General features: G+C 38.2%; 1 protein-coding gene across 2 annotated transcripts in view; it reads left to right on the plus strand.

Annotated features, from left to right (window-relative positions):
• LOC108425438 (CUB and sushi domain-containing protein 1) overlaps positions 1-24,906 on the plus strand; it is a 664,112-nt gene that overhangs the window by 616,171 nt on the left and 23,035 nt on the right. For both annotated transcript variants that reach the window (XM_017694090.2, XM_017694091.2), the window contains exons 52-57: positions 7,405-7,578; positions 9,153-9,326; positions 10,399-10,572; positions 16,481-16,669; positions 17,914-18,087; positions 20,230-20,412. In XM_017694090.2, the coding sequence (XP_017549579.2) occupies positions 7,405-7,578; positions 9,153-9,326; positions 10,399-10,572; positions 16,481-16,669; positions 17,914-18,087; positions 20,230-20,412 (1,068 nt within the window). The remainder of the gene's footprint in view (positions 1-7,404; positions 7,579-9,152; positions 9,327-10,398; positions 10,573-16,480; positions 16,670-17,913; positions 18,088-20,229; positions 20,413-24,906) is intronic.

The following is a 24,906-nucleotide window of genomic DNA, read 5'->3' on the forward strand; positions in this document are numbered from 1 at the left end:
ACAGATGTGCATTGTTTAATTAATTTCTTGTTTAAATAATTTCTTATTTTCAAAAAAGTAGTTGAGGTCTTGTTACAAGAAAAAGGGTTTGATTCCAAATTTCTTATGGATGCTTTCAACCATTGTATGGATTTGTACAAGTTCATCACCAGCACTCCTGATTTAATTTGATAAAGGATTGATTAGCCAAACCAGGTATTGAATGATAACTACAAAAAATACTGGGCTGACACTAGAAGTTGTTACTTATTGTATTATTGTGTCATTTGAATTATTATTGAATTATGTCATTCGTATTTTCTTGTATTTCCGCTCAGATAAGTAGCTTTTTAATTCAAAACTTTTTTGCAAGTGCCAGTGGTTAAAATATCATAAACTACATGTCAAAAGGTGTCTTACATGTTTTATTCAATATTTCAAGGTATTGCATAATAAATAATATATATTTTTGTTAAGTAATATTTACTAACATTTAAAGTTAAAACTGTTTCTTTTTCCTTTTTCTCTTGTAAGATTACCATTTTGGAGATATTCTTTGTGTCACTATTTACCTGTATTACAGCTTCCGTTCTTTTCTGGAGACTCACTTTCAGTTTGCAGGAATATTTTTCACACCTCCATGATCCAACCACATGATCCAATTAATCTTAACTATGTTTAATTTAGAAATTTACCCCCCCCCCAACCCTTAACCTAACCTTAACCTCCTTAACCAAAGAGGATTTTGCTCTTTCAGTTGTAAAAGTTAAATGTGGAGCTTTGTAGGCACTTTATGACATTAGTTAGTGAGTTGTGTTGGTCCTAAAATTGCAGGTTAGTGCTGTGTTTCACTGATTGTTCTACTCATTCAGGACATTGTAGTCTTGTAGAAAAAACAAGCGCACACAGACCACCTTCCACAAGCCGAGGAATTCATTTGAAAACCAGACAAAAAAGAAAATACCATTGTTCGACTAATTTGGTGGGTTCTAATTAGGCTCTTGACATTTTTTTAAAGCACATTTCTAATTACTGAGTGCCGTCCATTGTGTATTTATGAATCTAATTCATTAGAATGGTTAATATGTTGGAAATCCGGCCCTGCTCTATACCATGCCCGCTTTATTTCTGCACTGATCCAAGCCTAATCCCCTGGATTTGGTTTGCGGGCGTAAGATGGGGGGCTTGCAGCGCCCGAGCTAGCTCTCTCTGACCACACTCCTGTTTCATCCTCTCAGACAGGCTGAGTAAACAGCACTCTGATGATTAAGCCGTCAGCTGGAATGTGTTTTATCTAATTAGGGGTCAGGGAGTGAATGTAAATATTCTAATCAGAGAAAGCTTAAGTTTTGGAAAGTGTTTACCCACTCTGATGAGTTTGACAGTAAAACCGGTGCTGTTGCACGTTGCTGAGCTTCTGGACTTCTTTTTGATCAAGCCAAGCCAGTGAGGGATCCGTGCGTGATCGCCCTCTCTAATGTTTGAGAAAAATATAAGTGAGTGTTTCACTGTTCAAATTGGGAGCACTGTGATGTGGAGTGCTGCTAACCACTGCAGAGTTCAGCTGGAGTTCATATGAACAGTAGCTGCTGATTCACCTGGGCTTGAACGTGATCTGACTGCAGAGCATATGCTTACAGGGGTAGCGCTTCTTCCCTAATGAAGTAAATTTGTACTATTTTTTTTTTCTTTGCCATTCATAAAAAAACAGACAACTTGGTTCGCTGATTAGCTTTCATCACATTTCAGCCCCAAACTAACCACAGACAGAGCTCAAGCACAAATATATAAACAATACTCACTGCCACCCTCTAAAGGTTTTTATTAACTAACATGAAATAAACCAATATTACTTACTGCTGCCTTCGAAAGCTGTCATTTACAAACATCAAATAAACAAACACTACTCATCTCCGCCTCTAAAAGTGTTAATAAACATCAAATAAACAAACACTACTCATCTCCGCCTCTAAAAGTGTTAATAAACATCAAATAAACAAACACTACTCATCTCCGCCTCTAAAAGTGTTAAGAAACATCAAATAAACAAACACTACTTGTCTCCGCCTCTAAAAGTGTGAAGAAATATCAAATAAACAAACACTACTCGTCTCCGCCTCTAAAAGTGTGAAGAAACATCAAATAAACAAACACTACTCATCTCCGCCTCTAAAAGTGTTAAGAAACATCAAATAAACAAACACTACTCATCTCCACCTCTAAAAGTGTGAAGAAACATCAAATAAACAAACACTACTCATCTCCGCCTCTAAAAGTGTTAAGAAACATCAAATAAACAAACACTACTCGTCTCCGCCTCTAAAAGTGTGAAGAAACATCAAATAAACAAACACTACTCATCTCCGCCTCTAAAAGTGTTAAGAAACATCAAATAAACAAACACTACTCGTCTCCACCTCTAAAAGTGTTAAGAAACATCAAATAAACAAACACTACTCATCTCAGCCTCTAAAAGTGTGAAGAAACATCAAATAAACAAACACTACTCATCTCAGCCTCTAAAAGTGTTAAGAAACATCAAATAAACAAACACTACTCGTCTCCGCCTCTAAAAGTGTGAAGAAATATCAAATAAACAAACACTACTCGTCTCCGCCTCTAAAAGTGTTAAGAAACATCAAATAAACAAACACTACTTGTCTCCGCCTCTAAAAGTGTGAAGAAATATCAAATAAACAAACACTACTCGTCTCCGCCTCTAAAAGTGTGAAGAAACATCAAATAAACAAACACTACTCATCTCCGCCTCTAAAAGTGTTAAGAAACATCAAATAAACAAACACTACTCATCTCCACCTCTAAAAGTGTGAAGAAACATCAAATAAACAAACACTACTCATCTCCACCTCTAAAAGTGTTAAGAAACATCAAATAAACAAACACTACTCATCTCCGCCTCTAAAAGTGTTAAGAAACATCAAATAAACAAACACTACTCATCTCCACCTCTAAAAGTGTTAAGAAACATCAAATAAACAAACACTACTCATCTCCACCTCTAAAAGTGTTAAGAAACATCAAATAAACAAACACTACTCGTCTCCGCCTCTAAAAGTGTGAAGAAACATCAAATAAACAAACACTACTCATCTCCGCCTCTAAAAGTGTTAAGAAACATCAAATAAACAAACACTACTCGTCTCCGCCTCTAAAAGTGTTAAGAAACATCAAATAAACAAACACAACTCATCTCCGCCTCTAAAAGTGTGAAGAAACATCAAATAAACAAACACTACTCATCTCAGCCTCTAAAAGTGTGAAGAAACATCAAATAAACAAACACTACTCATCTCAGCCTCTAAAAGTGTTAAGAAACATCAAATAAACAAACACTACTCATCTCCGCCTCTAACAGTGTTAAGAAACATCAAATAAACAAACACTACTCATCTCAGCCTCTAAAAGTGTTAAGAAACATCAAATAAACAAACACTACTCATCTCCACCTCTAAAAGTGTTAAGAAACATCAAATAAACAAACACTACTCGTCTCCGCCTCTAAAAGTGTTAAGAAACATCAAATAAACAAACACTACTCATCTCCGCCTCTAAAAGTGTGAAGAAACATCAAATAAACAAACACTACTCGTCTCTGCCTCTAAAAGTGTTAAGAAACATCAAATAAACAAACACTACTCATCTCCGCCTCTAAAATTGTTAAGAAACATCAAATAAACAAACACTACTCGTCTCCGCCTCTAAAAGTGTTAAGAAACATCAAATAAACAAACACTACTCAGCTCCGCCTCTAAAGTTGTTAATAAACATCAAATAAACAAACACTACTCAACTCCGCCTCTAAAAGTGTGAAGAAACATCAAATAAACAAACACTACTCATCTCCGCCTCTAAAAGTGTGAAGAAACATCAAATAAACAAACACTACTCATCTCCGCCTCTAAAAGTGTGAAGAAACATCAAATAAACAAACACTACTCGTCTCCGCCTCTAAAAGTGTTAAGAAACATCAAATAAACAAACACTACTCATCTCCGCCTCTAAAAGTGTTAAGAAACATCAAATAAACAAACACTACTCGTCTCCGCCTCTAAAAGTGTGAAGAAACATCAAATAAACAAACACAACTCATCTCCACCTCTAAAAGTGTGAAGAAACATCAAATAAACAAACACTACTCATCTCCACCTCTAAAAGTGTGAAGAAACATCAAATAAACAAACACTACTCATCTCCACCTCTAAAAGTGTTAAGAAACATCAAATAAACAAACACTACTCGTCTCCGCCTCTAAAAGTGTGAAGAAACATCAAATAAACAAACACAACTCATCTCCGCCTCTAAAAGCGTGAAGAAACATCAAATAAACAAACACTACTCATCTCCACCTCTAAAAGTGTTAAGAAACATCAAATAAACAAACACTACTCGTCTCCGCCTCTAAAAGTGTGAAGAAACATCAAATAAACAAACACTACTCGTCTCTGCCTCTAAAAGTGTGAAGAAACATCAAATAAACAAACACTACTCGTCTCCGCCTCTAAAAGTGTGAAGAAATATCAAATAAACAAACACTACTCATCTCCGCCTCTAAAAGTGTGAAGAAACATCAAATAAACAAACACTACTCGTCTCCACCTCTAAAAGTGTTAAGAAACATCAAATAAACAAACACTACTCGTCTCCACCTCTAAAAGTGTGAAGAAACATCAAATAAACAAACACTACTCATCTCAGCCTCTAAAAGTGTGAAGAAACATCAAATAAACAAACACTACTCATCTCAGCCTCTAAAAGTGTGAAGAAACATCAAATAAACAAACACTACTCATCTCCGCCTCTAAAAGTTTTAATAAACATCAAATAAACAAACACTACTCATCTCCGCCTCTAAAAGTGTGAAGAAACATCAAATAAACAAACACTACTCATCTCCGCCTCTAAAAGTGTTAAGAAACATCAAATAAACAAACACTACTCGTCTCCGCCTCTAAAAGTGTTAAGAAACATCAAATAAACAAACACTACTCATCTCAGCCTCTAAAAGTGTGAAGAAACATCAAATAAACAAACACTACTCGTCTCCGCCTCTAAAAGTGTGAAGAAACATCAAATAAACAAACACTACTCGTCTCCACCTCTAAAAGTGTTAAGAAACATCAAATAAACAAACACTACTCGTCTCCGCCTCTAAAAGTGTTAAGAAACATCAAATAAACAAAGACTACTCGTCTCCGCCTCTAAAAGTGTTAAGAAACATCAAATAAACAAACACTACTCATCTCCGCCTCTAAAAGTGTTAAGAAACATCAAATAAACAAACACTACTCGTCTCCACCTCTAAAAGTGTTAAGAAACATCAAATAAACAAACACTACTCGTCTCCGCCTCTAAAAGTGTTAAGAAACATCAAATAAACAAACACTACTCGTCTCCGCCTCTAAAAGTGTGAAGAAACATCAAATAAACAAACACTACTCATCTCCGCCTCTAAAAGTGTGAAGAAACATCAAATAAACAAACACTACTCGTCTCCGCCTCTAAAAGTGTTAAGAAACATCAAATAAACAAACACTACTCGTCTCCGCCTCTAAAAGTGTTAAGAAACATCAAATAAACAAACACTACTCGTCTCCGCCTCTAAAAGTGTTAAGAAACATCAAATAAACAAACACTACTCGTCTCCGCCTCTAAAAGTGTTAAGAAACATCAAATAAACAAACACTACTCATCTCAGCCTCTAAAAGTGTGAAGAAACATCAAATAAACAAACACTACTCATCTCCACCTCTAAAAGTGTTAAGAAACATCAAATAAACAAACACTACTCATCTCCGCCTCTAAAAGTGTGAAGAAACATCAAATAAACAAACACTACTCACCTCCGCCTCTAACAGTGTGAAGAAACATCAAATAAACAAACACTACTCGTCTCCACCTCTAAAAGTGTTAAGAAACATCAAATAAACAAACACTACTCATCTCCGCCTCTAACAGTGTGAAGAAACATCAAATAAACAAACACTACTCGTCTCCACCTCTAAAAGTGTTAAGAAACATCAAATAAACAAACACTACTCATCTCCGCCTCTAAAAGTGTTAAAAAACATCAAATAAACAAACTTTACTCACCACTGCCCTCTAAAGGTGTCCTTAACAAATATCAAATAAACACACTACTCAGCTCCGCCTCTAAAGTTGTTAATAAACATCAAATAAACAAACACTACTCAACTCCGCCTCTAAAAGTGTTAACAAACATCAAATAAACAAACTTTACTCACCACTGCCCTCTAAATGTGTCATTGACAAACATCAAATAAACAAACACTACTCATCTCCGCCTCTAAAGTTGTTAACAAACATCAAATAAACAAACTTCACTTACCACTGCCCTCGAAAAGTGTTTTTAACATTAAACATGAAACAAATTTTCACAAATTGTCACAGATATCATATTATTGCAATCGGCTCAAGTAATTGTGATCAGGCACAAACATTCTATTCGATGGCAGAGGAAGCATATCAGTATCAAATTGAACATGTAATGTGTAAAATGGCCATATATTTGTGTGTTTGCCTTTAAATCTCCTTCTTCTATTGGTAATGTTGCACTCAAAATGAAAATGTGTGTAAAGACATTATGCATCACTTGTGGCTATATTTCTCTTCTTCACCTCATCTGCTAATGTAAGAATAGTTGTAAACTGTTTGGCTGTTGCGGTTTCAGATACAGCCTTAACCACTGGGAGTGCTGGCTCTGCCCTGGTGGCATAATTGATGGGTCGAATGCATTTTCAAAATCATTTTAGCTCGGAAGGAGTGCAGTAGGTGAGAATTTGTCATTACAGACATAAGCAGCACTGTTTCCCCATTTACATCTGAATTTTACTGTCTTTCTAGCTTGGTGTTCTCTTTAAAAATGCAATTTAAATGCATTTACTAGAGAGTGAAAATGCATAAGATAAATTACACTTATCATTTTGATGCCATTATTGCATAACCACAAAAAAACATAAACATACATAAAAATACTTTAAATAATTTAAATAAAGCTACTCATATAGCATCCAAATCTTTGGGCAAATAAACTGTTAATACGCGTTTAGCCATGGTAAATAAAATAGCCGTACTGAACTTGAAACTTCATTTTGAGCTCAACATTGCATATATGAGTGGAAAATTTAAATGCAGATATACAAATACGTTACCATTTTACAAATTTCATTTTCATTTTTATGCTGATATGCATCCATGTGATGGTGGATTTGTTTAATTCAAGGTGTAAAAAATGCACTAATCCCAGCTTTTCTTTCATGCCCCCTCTTTGTGTGTAGGTAGGAGTCACAGTTGGCAAGAACAACATTTAATGCCTTCTAAAATTTCTAAAATTTAAGAAATGTCCTGTGCGTTTGTAACATGTTGGATTTGCTGTGTTGTTTGCAGTTATCTCCTGCGGGGAGCTCCCTTCACCTCCCAATGGCAAGAAGATGGGCATCCTGACCACCTTCAGTGCAACAGCCATCTTCATGTGTAACACAGGCTACACGTTAGTAGGTTCTCACGTGAGGGAGTGTCAGGCTAATGGCCTCTGGAGTGGAGTGGACACTAAATGTCTGGGTAAGTGAACTTCAAGGTTCTGCATGTCTCTAGGCTTTTAAAGGCACACTAAAGAAGTTCAACACCTGGAATGCCCTGGGACTCAGACAGAAGTGGTCAGGGGCCTGAGGGATCTCTCGGAGTCTGTAACATATTTAAACAGACGGCATGTACAGGTACTCTAGGACTCGGTTAAACATTCCGGTTACCAGGTTCCAGTACCTTGATGTTTTCTCTTTTTTGGATTTATTCATTATATCATTGATTTTTAAATGGATTTTTCCCCCACACAATAAGACCAAATTTAAACATGAATATATAAAAGTAACAAGAATTTCTTCTTTTGAAAACAAAAGTTGTCAGAATTTCAAATGAAAACATCTGATGGCTCAGAAACCAGAATTGAAGCAGACCATAAAATTCAATAACAACTGTAGTCTCTGCTCTCTACTCTTACTCCACATATAGAATGCTTACACTTTAATGCAGATCACATGTAAATCAAATGAAGTGAACTGTGATAACTAAACAAAGTAAATCATCAGTCAACATTAATCACTGGCAGCATCGTCATATTCACATCTTTTTGTCCAGTTTTCGGAGACCATAGTCTACCATCTTCTCCTGGGAACAACAGGGTTTTTTTTTTTATCTCAACAGCAGCCTTCAGCAGGGACACTCATAACGTCTCACCCCTGGAATACAACAAAATACAGAACCAGCAGCCTACAAAACAACAACCTCCAAGGCCCAACAAGCAATCGCACAGTACAAAAACAGCCAAAAGAGAAATCTGATGTTCTCTGCCTCAATTCGAGCAAGCCAAAAGGGCAACAACCCCAAATTACACCTACAGGAAGAAATGTCTAGAAATTCCATTCTAATGAAATCTAAATATGCACTGAAATGTGTAAATTTTGTTCCATCACCATTTAAGCTTTATGTTGAGGTAAAAAAAAAAAAGAATAAGGTCTGTGTAAACAGACTCTGCTGGATAGATTGAATAGAATAGATTGAATAGAAGTGTGCACGTAAAGAAATTGAGGTGTCCCCAAACTTTTGAAGGGCAGTGTATTTAAAAATTAGTCCTTTTGAAAATCAGTGGCAATATGCAAATAGTTTGATGCAAACAACGGCTTTCCAAACAGCAGATCGTGGCTTTGAACGATTTATTATTAGATTGTGCCGTAAGACAAAACAGACATCTAATGCACCTTCTGCAGTACATAATCCATCGCCCTCTTCTGCTGCTTCACCATACCGCGGGGCTATAAACACACCGGAATCCTTAAACAAGCAGCAAAGGCAGATGAACTGAAACACGTTGCTGTTAGAAGAGTGCACTCCCTGACCCTTAGCCGCATCACCCGCTGCTTGACCAAACAGTACTGAGGGCGTTTCATCAAAATGTCAGCCACTGACTGCTGCAGAACAGAAAGCAGGACCGCTGTCTCTCTCGCTCAGCAGCTGTTTAACATGGCTTTCGGTTGCCGTCTCAATTCATATTAGCTTGTCACGCATGCTTTGGTTTCTTAGGCTGGGCGATAATGATACAGCCTTGTAACTGTACGTTGTTTGTCGCACTTTTGTTATAGCTGGCCACTGTGATTCGCCCGATCCCATTACTAATGGCCACATCAGCGGCGATGGCTCCAGCTACAGAGACACAGTGGTGTATCAGTGCAACCTGGGATTTCGCCTCATCGGAACCTCGGTGCGCATCTGCCAGCAGGACCACAGGTGGTCAGGGCAAGCACCTGTCTGTGTCCGTAAGTGTCTACTGGTTTAAAAATAACCTGCTTTAAAAGGAAGGTTTGCTTTTTTTTTTTTTCTTCTTGAAATTTTCCGACATGGCTTTAGCCTGTGTGTGTGAGGGGCGGGTGTTGAGTTGATTGCTAGGCTTTACCTTGAGTTTCAACATTGATTTATTCAGCTCATAATGGGAACTGGGGTTTGGCCTAATGCACATCCATTATGTTAACTTCTTAAAACTCAGGAGATGAGAGAGGGCTCCCAGGTGGTGCAGTTGGCTGAGAAGGTGGCACAAGTTCAGTTTTCAAGTAAAATCACAAAACAGTAACCAGGAGTGCAAGGGAGTATTTTGCTAGCATGTTATTTGAAGGTTTTACACATAGACACTCACTTCAGAACAAATGCATAAGCACTGAATGCTTACCCAGTCTTGGGTAAGCATTGTCTTAGGATATATTAAGACACACTTTGGAAGACATATTAAGATATCATGAAGCATTTCCTAAGAAATGAAGACATCTCTGTGAGGCATGTCTATAGACACATTACATATTCATTTACTGAGGCAAGCAAAGAGGTGTTTATATTAAAATAAGTGTATAATTTAAGTTGGTAGTTGTGTGTGATCGGCTATTCATAAAGAGGTACAGTGACTGGTTTCATGTCTAATAGTTCATCAGTCGCACTCAAAGGTTGGGTAGTATTGTATCTAGATAGCAAGTGAGAACTCACAATGTGGAGAAATTGCATCAAGAAATATCCTTCACCAGCTATTCGCTGGTTTTAAGATGAGAAATTATGTATTGTTAAACAAAAAAACCTCACGGTAACTTTTCAGTAGAAGGAAACATTCTTTACTTTCGTGGGAAGTAAAAAAAAGTTATTATTTGATGCACCTGGTGTTTCCAAATTATATCAAAAAATGTAAAAATAACAAATGGAGATTCTCCTGTTGTTCGAAAAGCAACAGCATGGATGAAAAATCTGTGGAAATCTCCCTTTCCAGTTATTACCATTTGATTGGAGCAGTTTGCTCCTTACTGGATCCTAGAATATGTCATTAGCTTGTGTTTTTTTTTTTTCCCCCAGCCATTACCTGTGGGCACCCTGGAAACCCAGCGAACGGGCGGACAAATGGCAGCGAGTTTAATCTGAATGATGTGGTGAACTTCACGTGCAACACGGGCTACGTCCTGCACGGCACATCACGTGCCCAGTGCCGTATGAACGGCCAGTGGAGCAACCCTCTGCCTGTTTGCAAGGGTAAGAAGCTTCTGCAGTCACAACTTCTTCTGAACCCTGGAGCACACTTCCAAAACTCCAAACAGACATGAGCTGGAACATCATCTCATTAACCACAGTAACTTCTAAAGAGGCTGTTTGACAGACACAGTGCCTTGGCTGGGTGTTAACCAGACCAAAGCAGCATTTGTGATCAGGTCCAATCTGCAGCTGAATAACAAGCAACTTTCTGTAATTTCCATGATTACAAACATGTTGGTTTGAAATTTGAACAGACGTTCTGACGTGATGTAGGACTAATCATCAAACGCATCTTGCCTCAGCAGTTAATTACAACAGAAAGGTGTGTATGAAATTATAGATGGCTGTCAGATGGATTTGAGCAATGACAACAAACAGGGACGTATCTGCATACCTGGTGTGGTGAGATATGCCTAACTGTGCTTTGCAACTCTGTGGAACCAATGCAACATGTAGCCAGGTATACTTCACAGCATGTATAAAACGAAACATCAACCAGGGACTGCTAAACTGAAACTTTGCCTGTAGGTTTAGACTGTGAAGTGTGTCTTACTTGCTAGATGAAAGAGTTGACGTTTGCATTTGGCACCAAATGTGACTCTTTGGCACTGCCTCGCAGATGCTCCACCCTCTGCGGAACACCCTGTTCCTGGAATCAATCCAGAGGAACGTGTGAATTTGAATGAAATTGTTGTCATTCCCATCAAAACCCAACCCTCTTTGGAACTCTTTGTTATGCCAAGAGTCACAGTCAGTACTGAGATTGTCAAAATGCCAATTATAGCAAAAAATATTTCTCCCTTGTTTTAGTAATATTATCGCTCTACTCTCAGAATTACATTGTCTATCTCATAATTTCTCATAAAATTATGACTTTATTTATGTGAAGCTTTGACTTTTAGTCCCATAATATTTTGCCTTTTTGCTGGAATGCATGAGAATATAAAATATTCATATTAATATGTCTGCTACAATGAAAAGTGTATTCCTTCTTTGTTCTGCAGTAGCCCTAAAATGCTGCTCCAGCCACTAATTATGCAGTTTCTTGAAAGATGCAGACGCAAATTACCAGTCGCAATTGATTCCCTTTCCTTTCCAGACTTTCACTCTTTAAGCCACTCCTAGCAGGCTTTTACTTTCAAAAAAGACCCCGGGAGCACACCATTTCACTTCTGCAGAAACATGGCCAGAGCTGCATATCCCATGAGAATTAGCTAGGTGTCAACATGCTGAATACACATATTCCCTCCTGGCTGTGGAGTATAGCAGGGCTAAAAGTTGTGACCTTCAACACCACAATGTGAGCACCAACTTTGCAATAACTGTGTCCTTTTGGCTTTTTTCACCCAAGATGGATGTGCTAACCCTTATTTATTTCTTTTGATTTTCTGTTCAAATATTGTTGTGTAATTAATTACAACAGTGGCAAACAATGACTATTAAAGCTAGGACTTCAGATTCGTGCTGTAAATGTACAAAATTCAATATATAATGAAGATAATGTCCATTTTTAGTAACACCCCTGTGGAATTCTAGTAGTATGTTAGAATCATTCACATGATCCTTTTTTGGTCATTCCAGATTAAAATCTTTTTTCTCTACCAAGAAGTGCATCACGACAACAGGATTTGCAGGAATGATGTCTTATTCAAAGAGTGCTCTGTCTATCCACCCAATCTGACAACAGTTCAAGCTTATAGACTTTTTTACCTTGTATATCCCCTGCAGTTATCTGTACATCTACTGAGGATTAAGTCAACAGATATTTTGTTGTAAACGCAAACAAGCATCTTTTTACGCAATTTCTAAGAACAATAGACATTTTCTTGTCAATCAGAAAACAGCTACAATCAAACACTGACCTAAACAACTGCTAGCTGTGTGAGCAGTAAGCTCTGCACTTTTAAATAAGGAAATACAGAACAGAAATAATTTTCTTTCTAAAGAAAGAAAGACCGTGAAATAAACCACAACACATACACGTGTAAAGGCATTCTGTGTTGTATTTAAAGTTAGTGACATTAATATATATTTTACCTTGTGGCACTTTAACATTGACTCCTTCAGTAAAGAGGCATGAAGCAGCCATATTCCTGATTTTCCAACTGAAAAGCATTCACACTGGGATGTATTTGTCAACTTAACGCTCAAACTCACTGTCAGTGGTGTTTTTAGAATTTCCAGAATGCCTAATGTGTTTTTTCTGATGGTGCTGCCAATTGTAATTCAAATGATGAATGTTTGATTACACTGCCAGTTGCTAATTAACTTCACAATAAAAAGAGCAGCGCTACAATACTTGCAGGGTTTAAATACAACAAGATTTATGATTATATAAAATAAAAATGAATCAAAAATTACAGACATTCTCTGAAGGCCTAGAAGGCCGTGGGCTTTTCCTATTAAATTACGAAGTTACTCACTTTTTTGTTACACAAGGAATTACGTTTACATTAGATTTACATTCTCAGATCTGAGCCTGCAGTTTAGACTTTTCTCCTGTTCTACAGATGAACATGGAGGCACTGATTGAAAATTTAGAATCTGCACTTTTGACAAGACGCCTCTTTCAGTGAACTGTAACTGAGAAATGATTAATATTGAATTGCACCATACTTTGGTTGGGTTAATATTTAATATTTCTCCTTCAATTTATTTATTTTTTTAAAGTTTTCTAAATGATTTATGTCTCCTTATATCCAATTTATTGAGACAACCATAAGGCACGCCATCACTCCACTTAAATACTGTATGACTACCGGTGCTTGTGTGCTGTTAATCCAGTTTAGATTTTACACTCTCTCTCTCACACTCTCAGTCTCTAATTGATAAGCTCTATTGCAAAGAAACAGGATTCCAGTAACAGTTGTCCATTTATACACTTTTAGTACCCCTCTGTTCTTCTTTCCTAAGGGCCTTAATTGATTGCCAGGACACTGGCAGCTGTCAGCAAGGCAGTTGCAATCTGTTTTGTTTCGTTTGGCCATTCAGTCCGCCACTTGTTTTTCCTAGTGAAAGGACAGTGACTGAAGACAGTATTGAGCCAACTTGGCATGGCAGGAACAACAACTTCTAGTCGCCTTGGTTCATTGTCAGCACAAGTTGTCACACTTGATTTCAAGACAGGGTTTGCAGGAAATCTGACAAGTACTGTGTAGGAATCCCAAGGATTGCAACTGGTGAAGAAGGTTGCGTCCTGTTGCATTGTCATTCTATACTTAAGGCGGATAAGTTAGAATGTTAAAACTAGCCCCACGTGACGAGGCATTCCTGACTCTGTTTTACAGCCATACCAGGAGAAAAAAAATTATATAGGAATGTGTTCAGTAAGCAAAAAACATTTACTAAACATTTACTAAACATTTACATAAACTTTTATGGTGCAAAAACAGCAGCACTTCACTGAAGGGCAGCTTTCTTAAGGCTACATGGAACCTACAAAAGCCTTTCTTGACAGCTAACGTAAACCTATGTAGACATTTATAAACACTGAATACAGCTGTTTAATATCAAATAATAATGAATAATGTTATGAAAATCTACAAAAGTATCTATTATGACAAGCAGTGCTTGCTGGAAACCATTGCAAATCTTTTAAGTAGATTTTTTCCATGAAGTGAAACACCACATGCACACTAGTGAGCACACACACACACACTATGGAGCAGTGAGCACACTTGCCTGGAGCGGTGGACAGCCCTATCCGCAGCACCCGGGGAACAGTTGGGGATTAGGTGTCTTGCTCAAGGACACCTCAGTCATGTACTGTCAGTTCTGGGGATCGCACAGAATATGAGATGGTGACTACAAGCACGTTACATTTTGCCCCGAGTTATAGCTAGAAAGCTGAGACTTTTCCTCTTTACACCCATGTTTGAAACTCAAAATATGCTTAATTGTCAAAAGTGACTTAAAATGATGGCGCAGGTCACAACTCACCCCGTCCAATTCACACGTCCTCTGTGTCTCCCAGCTCATGTCCAATAACTGAGGGGACAGCTCTGTCCTCCAAACAAACTGTAGGGTGGTTTTTGGTTGTATCTCACACTGACTTGTATTTAAAGAACTCCATAGAATCCCTCTCTCCAAGGACTCATTCCACTCTCTCTGCCCTGTAACCTCTGACCATTATTTTAATTCATTAATTTATTTATTTATTTTTATTTAATACTAAATGCATGTACTTTCTGACAAATCAGAACTAACCATTTGTGGAAAACATCTCCTGACTTGGAAGAAGACTACCCAGTCTTTGAAATGTAGATGCTGATAAGAACTGTCCACTTGGGTGAGGGTAGAGTAGCACCTCAAAGAGGCATAGTAGAAAATGGATTGCCCGTGTGAGCTGTGGTTCTCAAAGATGAGCTGACAGCTTAACATGACTCAGAAGAAGCATGTGCTTGCCTTTATTCTGCCAGATTGGTGCTGTGAGATCGGGGAGATAACATTTGGAGAGAAAATTTGACAAGAGTTTAGAAAAAAAGCTTAAGAGGAAGTAAATATTCTCTTCTGCTCTGCCTTAATTCTGCTATGTTTTGCAGTTGTCAGCAAAATTACTCGCAGGGCCAGCTGTGCGTGTTTAAATTTTAGCTAGTTCTGACAACTTGGCCAGCTGTACATGCTTTACTTTTAGTTATTTCTGACACTGTTATGATAGCATTTGTATTTATATGCCTTCAAGGCTTTATGCTCACAGGGTACTGCTGGCCTGTGTTCTTCCATGCTAATAATAAAATAACATGTAGGAACTGAAACAAAGACAAAATAGCATGAAAAGTATTGCCATATCAAAAGAAATGTGTTTCTGCTCATACAGATGAAGGTGCATGTGCAAAAGTCAGAGACAAACTTTAATTTATTTAATCTGCAGTAAAAATTACCATTAAGTAGAAGTTGTTTTTTTCAGGAGGTGTTTTTGAGAAGATTACATACAAGATAGTCCACTTGCATGAGGTAGGATAAAGTCAAAGGGAAAAACAGGAGCTTTCAAAACTGCAGAAAATGATTAAAACAAATGATTAAATGATATAGAGACAACTGGATTCCTAAAAACAGCTGAAACACCTGGTAGCCACCAAAACTGCTTTCATCAGATAAACAGCACTTAAAGCTTTCGTCTTTGAGAGAGGAGAAAATCAAGCAGCTTCAGATCTGAAAACATGTGTTTCTGTCCATCCTTCCACTGTGAGAAGATGACTCAGTGCTTTGGGTCTGAAAGGATGTGTAGTCAAGAGAAGGAAACAGACAAGAAGAAAAACATTTGTAAATCGAAAAAAGAAGGTACTGGTGTTCTTAGAGCAGCAGACTGGCTACCCTTGACCAGACCTTAGCATCACTGAATGTAATTGGTTTTATTTGGATGGTGAGAAGAAGAAAATGCAAAACCAACTTCTAAGACTGAACTATAGAGGTGTGGAAAAATATACCTGTAGATTTCTTTGAAAAACTGAAAGTGAGTTTAGTGAAAAGAATGGATGCTGTAATAAAGATAATAGGTGTACACTATATCCTGCAAAAATATGTTAGTTTGTTGAGGCTTCTGTGTAATGTTTTGTTTTTTTTCTTCTAAAAAAAAGAGAATAACTTGTACATAATGGCCATTTTGCCTGTAAATTAAATACCTGACATTTGCTCAGTAGTGAAGTTCATGAATGCTTGTAACTTTTTGGATTTGCTGAATGAGAGCCGAGCTATGCTGCGAGCAGGTGAGTAATACGAAAAGAGTCACAAACTGAGAGGATCACTTTCCTTTGCTCATATTTTCAAAAACAATGTCAAGAATGAGATTCATTGAAATTACTCTTTTTCCTCCTGTTTAGTGTCTTCATCTTTCTCCCTTACAGACATTAAACGTCAGCTTTGTTTGTGCTCCTTGTCCCCCCTGCCCCCTTTTCACTTCACCTGGTAGTGGTAAACTGCTCTGATCCAGGCTTCGTGGAGAACGCCGTTCGTCATTCTCCTCAGCGCTATCCCGAGAGTTTCAGCTACACACACAGCATGATGTATCACTGCAAGAGGGGCTTCTATCTGCTCGGCTCGTCTGTGCTCACCTGTCAGTCAAACGGCTTGTGGGACAGATCGCTTCCTAAGTGCCTTTGTGAGTAACGCCTCCGCCACCATCTCCCCTCCACCCCTCTCTCTCCTCTGGGTTGATGTAGCCACTGAAACGGAGCACAAATCAGGACTGACAGGAGATTACTTGACTTTATGTGACAGAGTGAAGGTTGTGTTTAAAATGCGTCGATGGTAATTGTAAAATCAGAATCGTCATTGGTTTTGTTTGGTCAAGAAAGATAGCATTTAGAAGGAATTTGTCTTAGCAGTAGCTAAAAAGACTGAAAAGATTAAAAAGATTAAAAGAAATGTAGTAGCAAGTAAGCAAACTAAACAGAGGAACAATAACTGAATACATTTAATAATTAAAACGTCCATGTAAATGAAGACAGGTGCAATTTCATTATTTACATATGAGCAGGGCAGTGTAAGACCCTATTTGGCTCTCATGCTTTTGTATGGAGGCCTGTTTGTGCCAGGTAGGAGAAAAAAGACTTTCTTTGTTTCAGGTTCAAACTGACTTATTTAGCTTAGTAAGTGATTATTTGTTGAGAAGTTATGTGATGTCTTCAGCATTACTTTGGTAAAATAAGTATATTATTAAGTGGCATAAGTAAATTAGAGAAAATTAGTCATTATTTTGACTCAATATTCAAACACATGCCTATTTTTGGTCAAAGGAAGGGGCTGTAGTTGAGTTCATTTGGAATTTCATGTAATTTTTGAAATTTTGGACATCTAAAAATACCTTTTGGTGAATAGTTTGCAATATTTACATCCAAATCATATAAAGTGTTATTGTATATAATAAAGCAGTGGAATTGGAACCAAATGATTCCAAACATTTGAACCATGCATCACTCAATTTTGCTGTGCTTAGAATGTCTATTGATTTTTTTTTTTCTTTATATGTACCCAATAAACAGTATGCACAAATACACCGAGGAGTTCTGTAATTCTGTAAAGTGCGCCTATTTGGTAGGTGCTTCTGATAGAATGGCAGATGAATGCAAATGAGTGTACACAATAAACACCGACCTCAGTGTATACAGAATTCTGTGTTTTGAAGATCCAATTGAATTTCAGTTTTAGTGACAGGAGTGGTGTAGATCTGTGCTCCGCTGTGCACACTTAAACAGCCAAGAAAAGAAATTCAATTAGATGCTCGGTAAAGTACTTAGTGAGATTATGCAGTAAGACCTGTAAACTTTTAAACTGTTAAAGTTTTTTGTTTTTCTTTCTCTCTCTCTATGTCTCGTTCTCTCTTTTCTTCCATGTCTCATGTAGCCATATCCTGCGGTGATCCGGGCACGCCGCCCTTTGCTGTCCTGTTGGGCAGGAATTTCACTAACGGGGCACTGGTGCACTACTCCTGCAGCCAGGGCCGGATGTTGGTGGGCAATGCCACACGCCAATGCCAGGAGGATGGCCACTGGAGTGGCTTTCCGCCCTACTGTTCTGGTACGCCACCTAACAGTCAGAGGCCAGGGGATTAATTCACAAAGCAGGATTTCTCACTTTCAGAATTTAAAGAGCTTACTTCACAGGCAAACACCTTTTCCTTGCTTTCATTCACGCACCAGTCAGTATGGCCCATGTGATGTCACAACCATGAACATGTTTACATATGACCATCTATTCATCCAACAGCAGTTTCGCTTCACTCATTTGTGTTAAAGTGGTAAAGATTTACCACTTGTTTTAGCCAAGACTGAAAGAGACACAATACAAAGCAATCAGAACAGACATCTTTTACATGGATAAATGTTAAAGGCACATGAATAAACACAGCTTGTCCAAAAGTGGAAAAAGGAGTTGGAAAATGGTCATTTAAATATGAATTATTACTGTTTGGTCAAAAGGGGGAACATAGGGAAAAACAGAAGACAAAATAGTAGGATGTGGGCCCTATAGAAATTATTGGACAGTTATCACTTTCGGTATGAACTGTGTAGCTCCCTGAGAATTCCTGGTTGGTGAAACAATCAGAAGGATTCTGATGAGGATTGTGACTCTTGGGTTCAGTTCCAAATGTGTCACTCACTTGCCTTTGCATGATGCATCTTCAGACAATAGCTATTGTTCAAAGCTTAGTAGTCAGCATTATCTCAGCTGTTAATGATCTACAGAGCAGGTGCACAAACCTGCTACTGGTGATCTACTCTAATGCAAATTGTAGGTCCAACCCAAATCTGTCACACCTCATCTACTCATCTGAGTCTTCCACAGCCTCTGCATGCTAGAGCCAGGTATGTAAAGGTTAGATGCATGAAGGTTAGAACAAAACCATGCTGTGGGCAAATCTCCAGTGGCTGCTTTGGGCGTCCCCGACCTACATGTGTTGAAGCTGTGAAGCATAAATGCATCATTTAGAATGTGCTGCTGCATAAGTATTCGTTGTCTCAGGCTATACACTGCCTGTCGTTTTTCAGAATGTTTTAATATTATAAAGCCTGCTTTCTTTGCAAAAAAGTGCAGAACTTCAGGGAACATTTGACAGAAGTTCTAAGTTGACTTGAATGTAATTACACAGTTCCTTAATTGATTACATAGTTACACTAGAAATCACATTTACAGTCTGTATTGACAGGTTCCCCAGAGTTTTAATATTAAAAGCATGGAAAAATATGATTTTTTTCTCTCTAAAATTTGCACAACAATAACTTTCTATCAAATCCAAATCATAATAAAATGTATCTTTTACAGCTTTTATTACTTGAAGGAATTCAATGTGCACTTCTCACAGTATATCAGATCAGCTGGTAAGGGTTGAACTACCTCAGGGTCAAATTAAAGGGAAATTCCACCAATTTTTCCTAAATATTTTGCATAATTAAATGGATAAGATTTGAACAAAGTAATTCAGAATGCTTTGGTGCAAAATGCTCCATTCTAAAGAAACTTTATCAGTCAGAATTATTCGCAGTGGTGGTGATAGGAACCAGACATTTGAAGAGTTTTATGTTGGTAAAAGCATTAAATGTTCATGAATACACTGCCTCATATAAGGCAAGTTTTTTTTGCCTGAGTATTTTTTTTTTTTTTGCATGGTGAAGAGGCACATGCAGGGCATTCTGAGAGAAAACAGTCCCCAAAGAAAATGTAGTTTCTTCCAAATTTGCTACTACTTTATCATTGTAACCTTTATATTCTAAATTTAGAACACCAGTGTAGGTTCACTGTTTTTAATTTGTTTTGGAATAAAAAATATAAAATGGCTGTATTTGCATTGTAGTCATAGTGAGTCTGGTTCCTTTCGCAGGTGTTCATCTATTTTTCTATGGTAAACGACTCTGAGTGACTTTGTTTAAGTCTCAATCTTTTTCGTTTAAACTTAGAATAAATGGTAAAATTCCCCTTTTAAAATGTGCTGTTAATGGAAAAGAAAGCTATCAAGTCATTATATAAGCATAGTGATGAACATGAGTCTGACCCAATTACTCAGTATTTTCTTTTCGCTAATAAAACTTATACAAAAGGTGTTTCCTTATGTAGTTCAAAAGTTATATCCAAAAGCAGGCATCCCCAAACCTTTGCATATGAATCAGCATATTTTCTAATTAATTGGATGGTTCATGGATGAGAGCTGTCTTTGATTTCCAGGCGGTAGTCCTGGCTTGTGTGGAGACCCCGGCATCCCCCCTCATGGCTCTCGTCTGGGTGAAGAGTTCCGGGTGAGGAGCCTCCTGCGCTTCACCTGTGAGGCAGGATACATGCTGATCGGCTCGTCGGAGCGCACCTGCCTGCAGAACGGCTCATGGAGCGGCACCCAGCCCCTGTGTGAGGGTAAGGGTCACAGATGGCTGGCTGGGAGGGAGGACGTACGCATGCAAGTACACATACACATAGTTGTCGCACACCACCAGAGCAGCACTGCGTTTTTGTGCTTAATTCATTTGGAACTGGCAAATGCCGCTGCCTCCCGGCAAACAGCAGGGTGCACACCCGGTTGCAGAGTCAAGAAAGCGGTAAACTTCTTAGGAGGCACAATAAATCATTATGAGTCGCCTTTGCTTTTGAATCAAATCTGCAGATACCCAGCCATGTTTGTACTCTCAATTGTAGATCCTGACATTCTAAGACCCTGTTTACATCTTATCACTTCGGGTAGTCACTTGGTAGTCAAATGCATCTTCGTTTAATTGGACTGAGATCTGATTGCTGTGTGTGACGGAAAATGCAAATCTGCTCAATACACGGCAACCAATTACCAATTGTTTATCCATTCAGCCTCTTCATTTGCAGTTTGTTTTGCACAGTAGTGTCTGTCCATATTGCTATTAAGCATTTTGTTTCATCAGGTCCCAGACCATGTGCATCTTCCAAGATTATGTTTCTCTCAGACACAGATTGTGTGCCCAGTGATGTACTGCATGGGGAGGGGTTTTGGTTGTACTGGGGAGGGGTTTTGTGTCCTGCAGTGATGGATATATTTACACTGCTCTAACATGTGGCTCAAATGCATTTCAGACCACATCCTGAAGTGGGTTGAGCGATTCGATTGGTATCTGTTCATTTACACTTCCATTTTTAGCTTGGCCTTATCTAGATATAATTCTGATATGAACAGGGTCTAAGTGAACAAACTATGGCATTTGTTGTGCACATTTTGTAATTTCTGTTTATTTGCTGAATTTGAAATACAACAACTAAAAGATACCAAAACATGTCATTTGGCCAAAGTTGCACAAACGTTTTGTACAACCCCAATTCCAATGAAGTTGGGACGTTATGTAAAACATAAATAAAAACAGAATATGATGATTTGCAAATCCTTTTCAACCTATATTCAATTGAATACACTACAAAGACAAGATATTTAATGTTCAAACGGATGAACTTATTACTTAGCTAATGATAAACTCTTTATAAAGTGATAATTATAAAACATATCAAACTGCTATTCCAGTTTACGTTCCTTGGCACTTAGTGGTCATGTGCTGCCGATATATAGAGGATGAGCAAGCCAAAAACACCTGTTTGGAACATTCCACAGGTGAACAGGTTAATTGGAAACAGGTGAGTGTCATGATTGGGTATAAAGGGAACATCCCTGAAAGGCTCAGTCGTTCACATGCAAGGATGGGGTGAGATTCACCACTTTGTGAACAACTGCGTGAGCAAATAGTTCAACAGTTTAAGAACAACAAGTTTCTCAACATGCAATTGCAAGGAATTTAGGGGTTTCATCATCTACAGTCCATAATATCATCAAAAGATTCAGAGAATCTGGAGAAATCTCTGCAACTAAGCGGCAAGGCAGAAAAGCAACATCGAATGCCCGTGACTTTCGATCCCTCAGGCGGCACTGCATTAAAAACCGACATCATTCTGTAAGGGATATTACCACATGGGCTCAGGAACACTTCAGAAAACCATTGTCAGTCAACACAGTTCGTCGCTCCAGCTACAAGCGCAAGTTAAAACTCTGCCATGAAAAGCGAAAGCCATATATCAAAAACACCCAGAAACGCCGCCGGCTTCTCTGGGCCTGAGCTCATCTGAGATGGACTGATGCAAAGTGGAAAAGTGTCCTGTGGTCTGACGAGTCCACATTTCAAATTGGTTTTGGAAATCATGGACGTCGTGTCCTCCGGGCCAAAGAGGAAAAGGACTGTCCGGATTGTTATCAGCGCAAAGTTCAAAAGCCAGCATCTCTGATGGTGTGGGGGTGTGTTAGTGCCCATGGCATGGGTAACTTGCACATCTGTGAAGGCACCATTAATGCTGAAAGGTACATACAGGTTTTGGAGCAACATATGCTGCCATCCCAGCAACGTTTTTTTCAGGGACGTCCTGCTTATTTCAGCAAGACAATGCCAAGCCACAGTCTGCACGTGTTACAACAGCATGGCTTCGTAGTAAAAGATTGCGGGTACTAGACTGGCCTGCCTGCAGTCCAGACCTGTCTCCTATTGAAAATGTGTGGAGCATTATGAAGCGCAAAATACGACAACAGAGACCCCGGACTGAAGTTGCAACTGAAGCAACTGAAGTTGTACATCAAGCAAGAATCTGAAAGAATTCCAGCCCACACAAAGCTTCAACAATAAGTGACAGTTGTAAACATGCCCCTGTCCCAACTTCTTTGGAACATGTTGCAGGCATCAAATTCAAAATGAGTGAATATTTGCAAAAAACAAAGTTTGTCCATTTGAACACTAAATATCTTGTCCTTGTAGTGTATTCAGTTGAATATAGGTTGAAAAGGATTTGCAAATCATCATATTCTGTTTTTGTTTATGTTTTACACAACGTCCCAACTTCATTGGAATTGGGGTTGTACAATGTTATTTTAGCGCATAAGGCAAGGGTACATCCTATACCACAGGCACATGAATAGTACAAAAGCCAGGCAGCCAATCGTGGTCCTGAAAAAAAACAGGATTCCCTAGTTTTGTTTTTATGCCAACAGGCCTAAAATCAGTAATTGCCTGTTAATTCAATGACACTAGTTGATGGGGATACACAAAAGCCCCCATAATTACTGCAGAGTGTAATGATACATTAAAATAATGAGGGTTTGTGAAAAGATTGCTCTAACCAATGTGTGTTAGCACACAAACACCAATTATTTAGTTACCGGACAGTTGGCACTATTTTAGAAATGAATGCCAAGGACTGCGCCGCAGTATTTCAGACAAAACCAATATTCATTGCAAATAAAGAAACCAAACATGAGCATTATTTATTGTTTGTAATAGTTTCTGAAGCAAACCTGCCATAATGTCATGCCTAAAATATGTATGTTAGTGCAGTATTATACAAACAACCTCCAATAATTATGCCACAGTATATGATGAAAGTCAAGTTTTCTTGTAAATAGGCTTTGCAAATCAAAAATAAGCTTCAAATGGTGTGCTTTATCACCACTTGCAAGCATTTCATGCTAAAAATATGCAGGTCTAAAAAAGTAGATGAGAAAAACACCCCATGATAAATGTTAGTGGTCTTTTGTCAAACACGAAACATTGTGCCATGAGCACGGCGAGTAGATGCTAGTATGCAGTGCGATTGTAGTGTTTATTAAAAACAAATCTGTCCGGCAACACCTCGTCTCGTCTCGCCGCTGATTTATTCCTTTGTTTGTTTTCGCTGCCAGACCGAGTACAATAAGCCCATGGATTGTGTACACGAGATCAATAAGATGCATTATTTAGAGGCCATTCATAATTGAGTAAAGGACTTTAACAGCTTTTTTAAGGCAGTAGAGATGGATAAGCGCGGGGGGAATGCAGGTGGGGGCTGCTCCACTGTCCTGGGGATACAAATAACAATGGCCAGGTACTAAATGTAAATTCTAGGACACAGGGGAACACTAACCTGCTGCCACTTGGAGAAAAAATGACTTCAAGTTTGGAAATATATCTGCCCATTGCAGCAGCTCCACTACACCTTCCACTGAGATCTCATTAACTCTTTATTGAACCCTTTGTTTCTCTATTTATTAAAGCTGCTGTGTGTATGGTGACTAATTACACGAGGTAGAGATAAATCTGCTTTCAGAAAGGCCTGTAAAGTGAAATGATACACTTGAGCTGATTACAGTAACGATTATCCTGATAAAGAAGAACAATTTTGAGGGGTTAAGGCTGAAGGCTTTAACACTGTGCAGGATTGCTGTGTGTTGGGCTGTGAATTACGTTAAAGGGGCTGCCTCAGTTACAGGCTTACCTTTTATACAATTACTCTGCACCTGTGTATTAAGACAGCACATTTATTAGGGATTCATAATGAAATGTTTGCCACTGGAAAATTTCGCCCAAAATTGGTCAAAAATGGCACTTTTGAGGTCAGAAATTTTGGTTGAACACAAGATTAAACAGTTCTTGAATTAAATATCCAAATCTAACACTTATCAAATCATCATCATCACTTTTATTAATATAGCATCTTTCCCATGCTCAAGGAAGCTTTACAATCACATTAAACAACAACGCATTAAACAAAAGGCAATACAGGTACGCATACAAGTATAAACGGAACAACGACATCACAGTAAAAAACAAGTAAGTCTTTGACAGAGATTTGAATGAAGACAGAGAGGTTGCATCCCAAATAGACTGTGGGAGAGTATTCCATAACTTGGTAGCTACTACATTAAATGATCGACCACCCATAGAAGTCCATTAAAATCTAAGAACATGCAGGAGGCCTAGATTTTGCGATATCAAAGTACAGGATGGGACATAATGATGAAGAAACTCTGTCAAGTATTGAAGAGCCAGGCTGTGCAGAATTTTATATGTTATAAGGAGAACTTTGTACTGAATACAGAAT

Source organism: Pygocentrus nattereri, chromosome 5 (genome assembly GCF_015220715.1).
Source record: "Pygocentrus nattereri isolate fPygNat1 chromosome 5, fPygNat1.pri, whole genome shotgun sequence".
Lineage (NCBI taxonomy): Eukaryota > Metazoa > Chordata > Actinopteri > Characiformes > Serrasalmidae > Pygocentrus > Pygocentrus nattereri.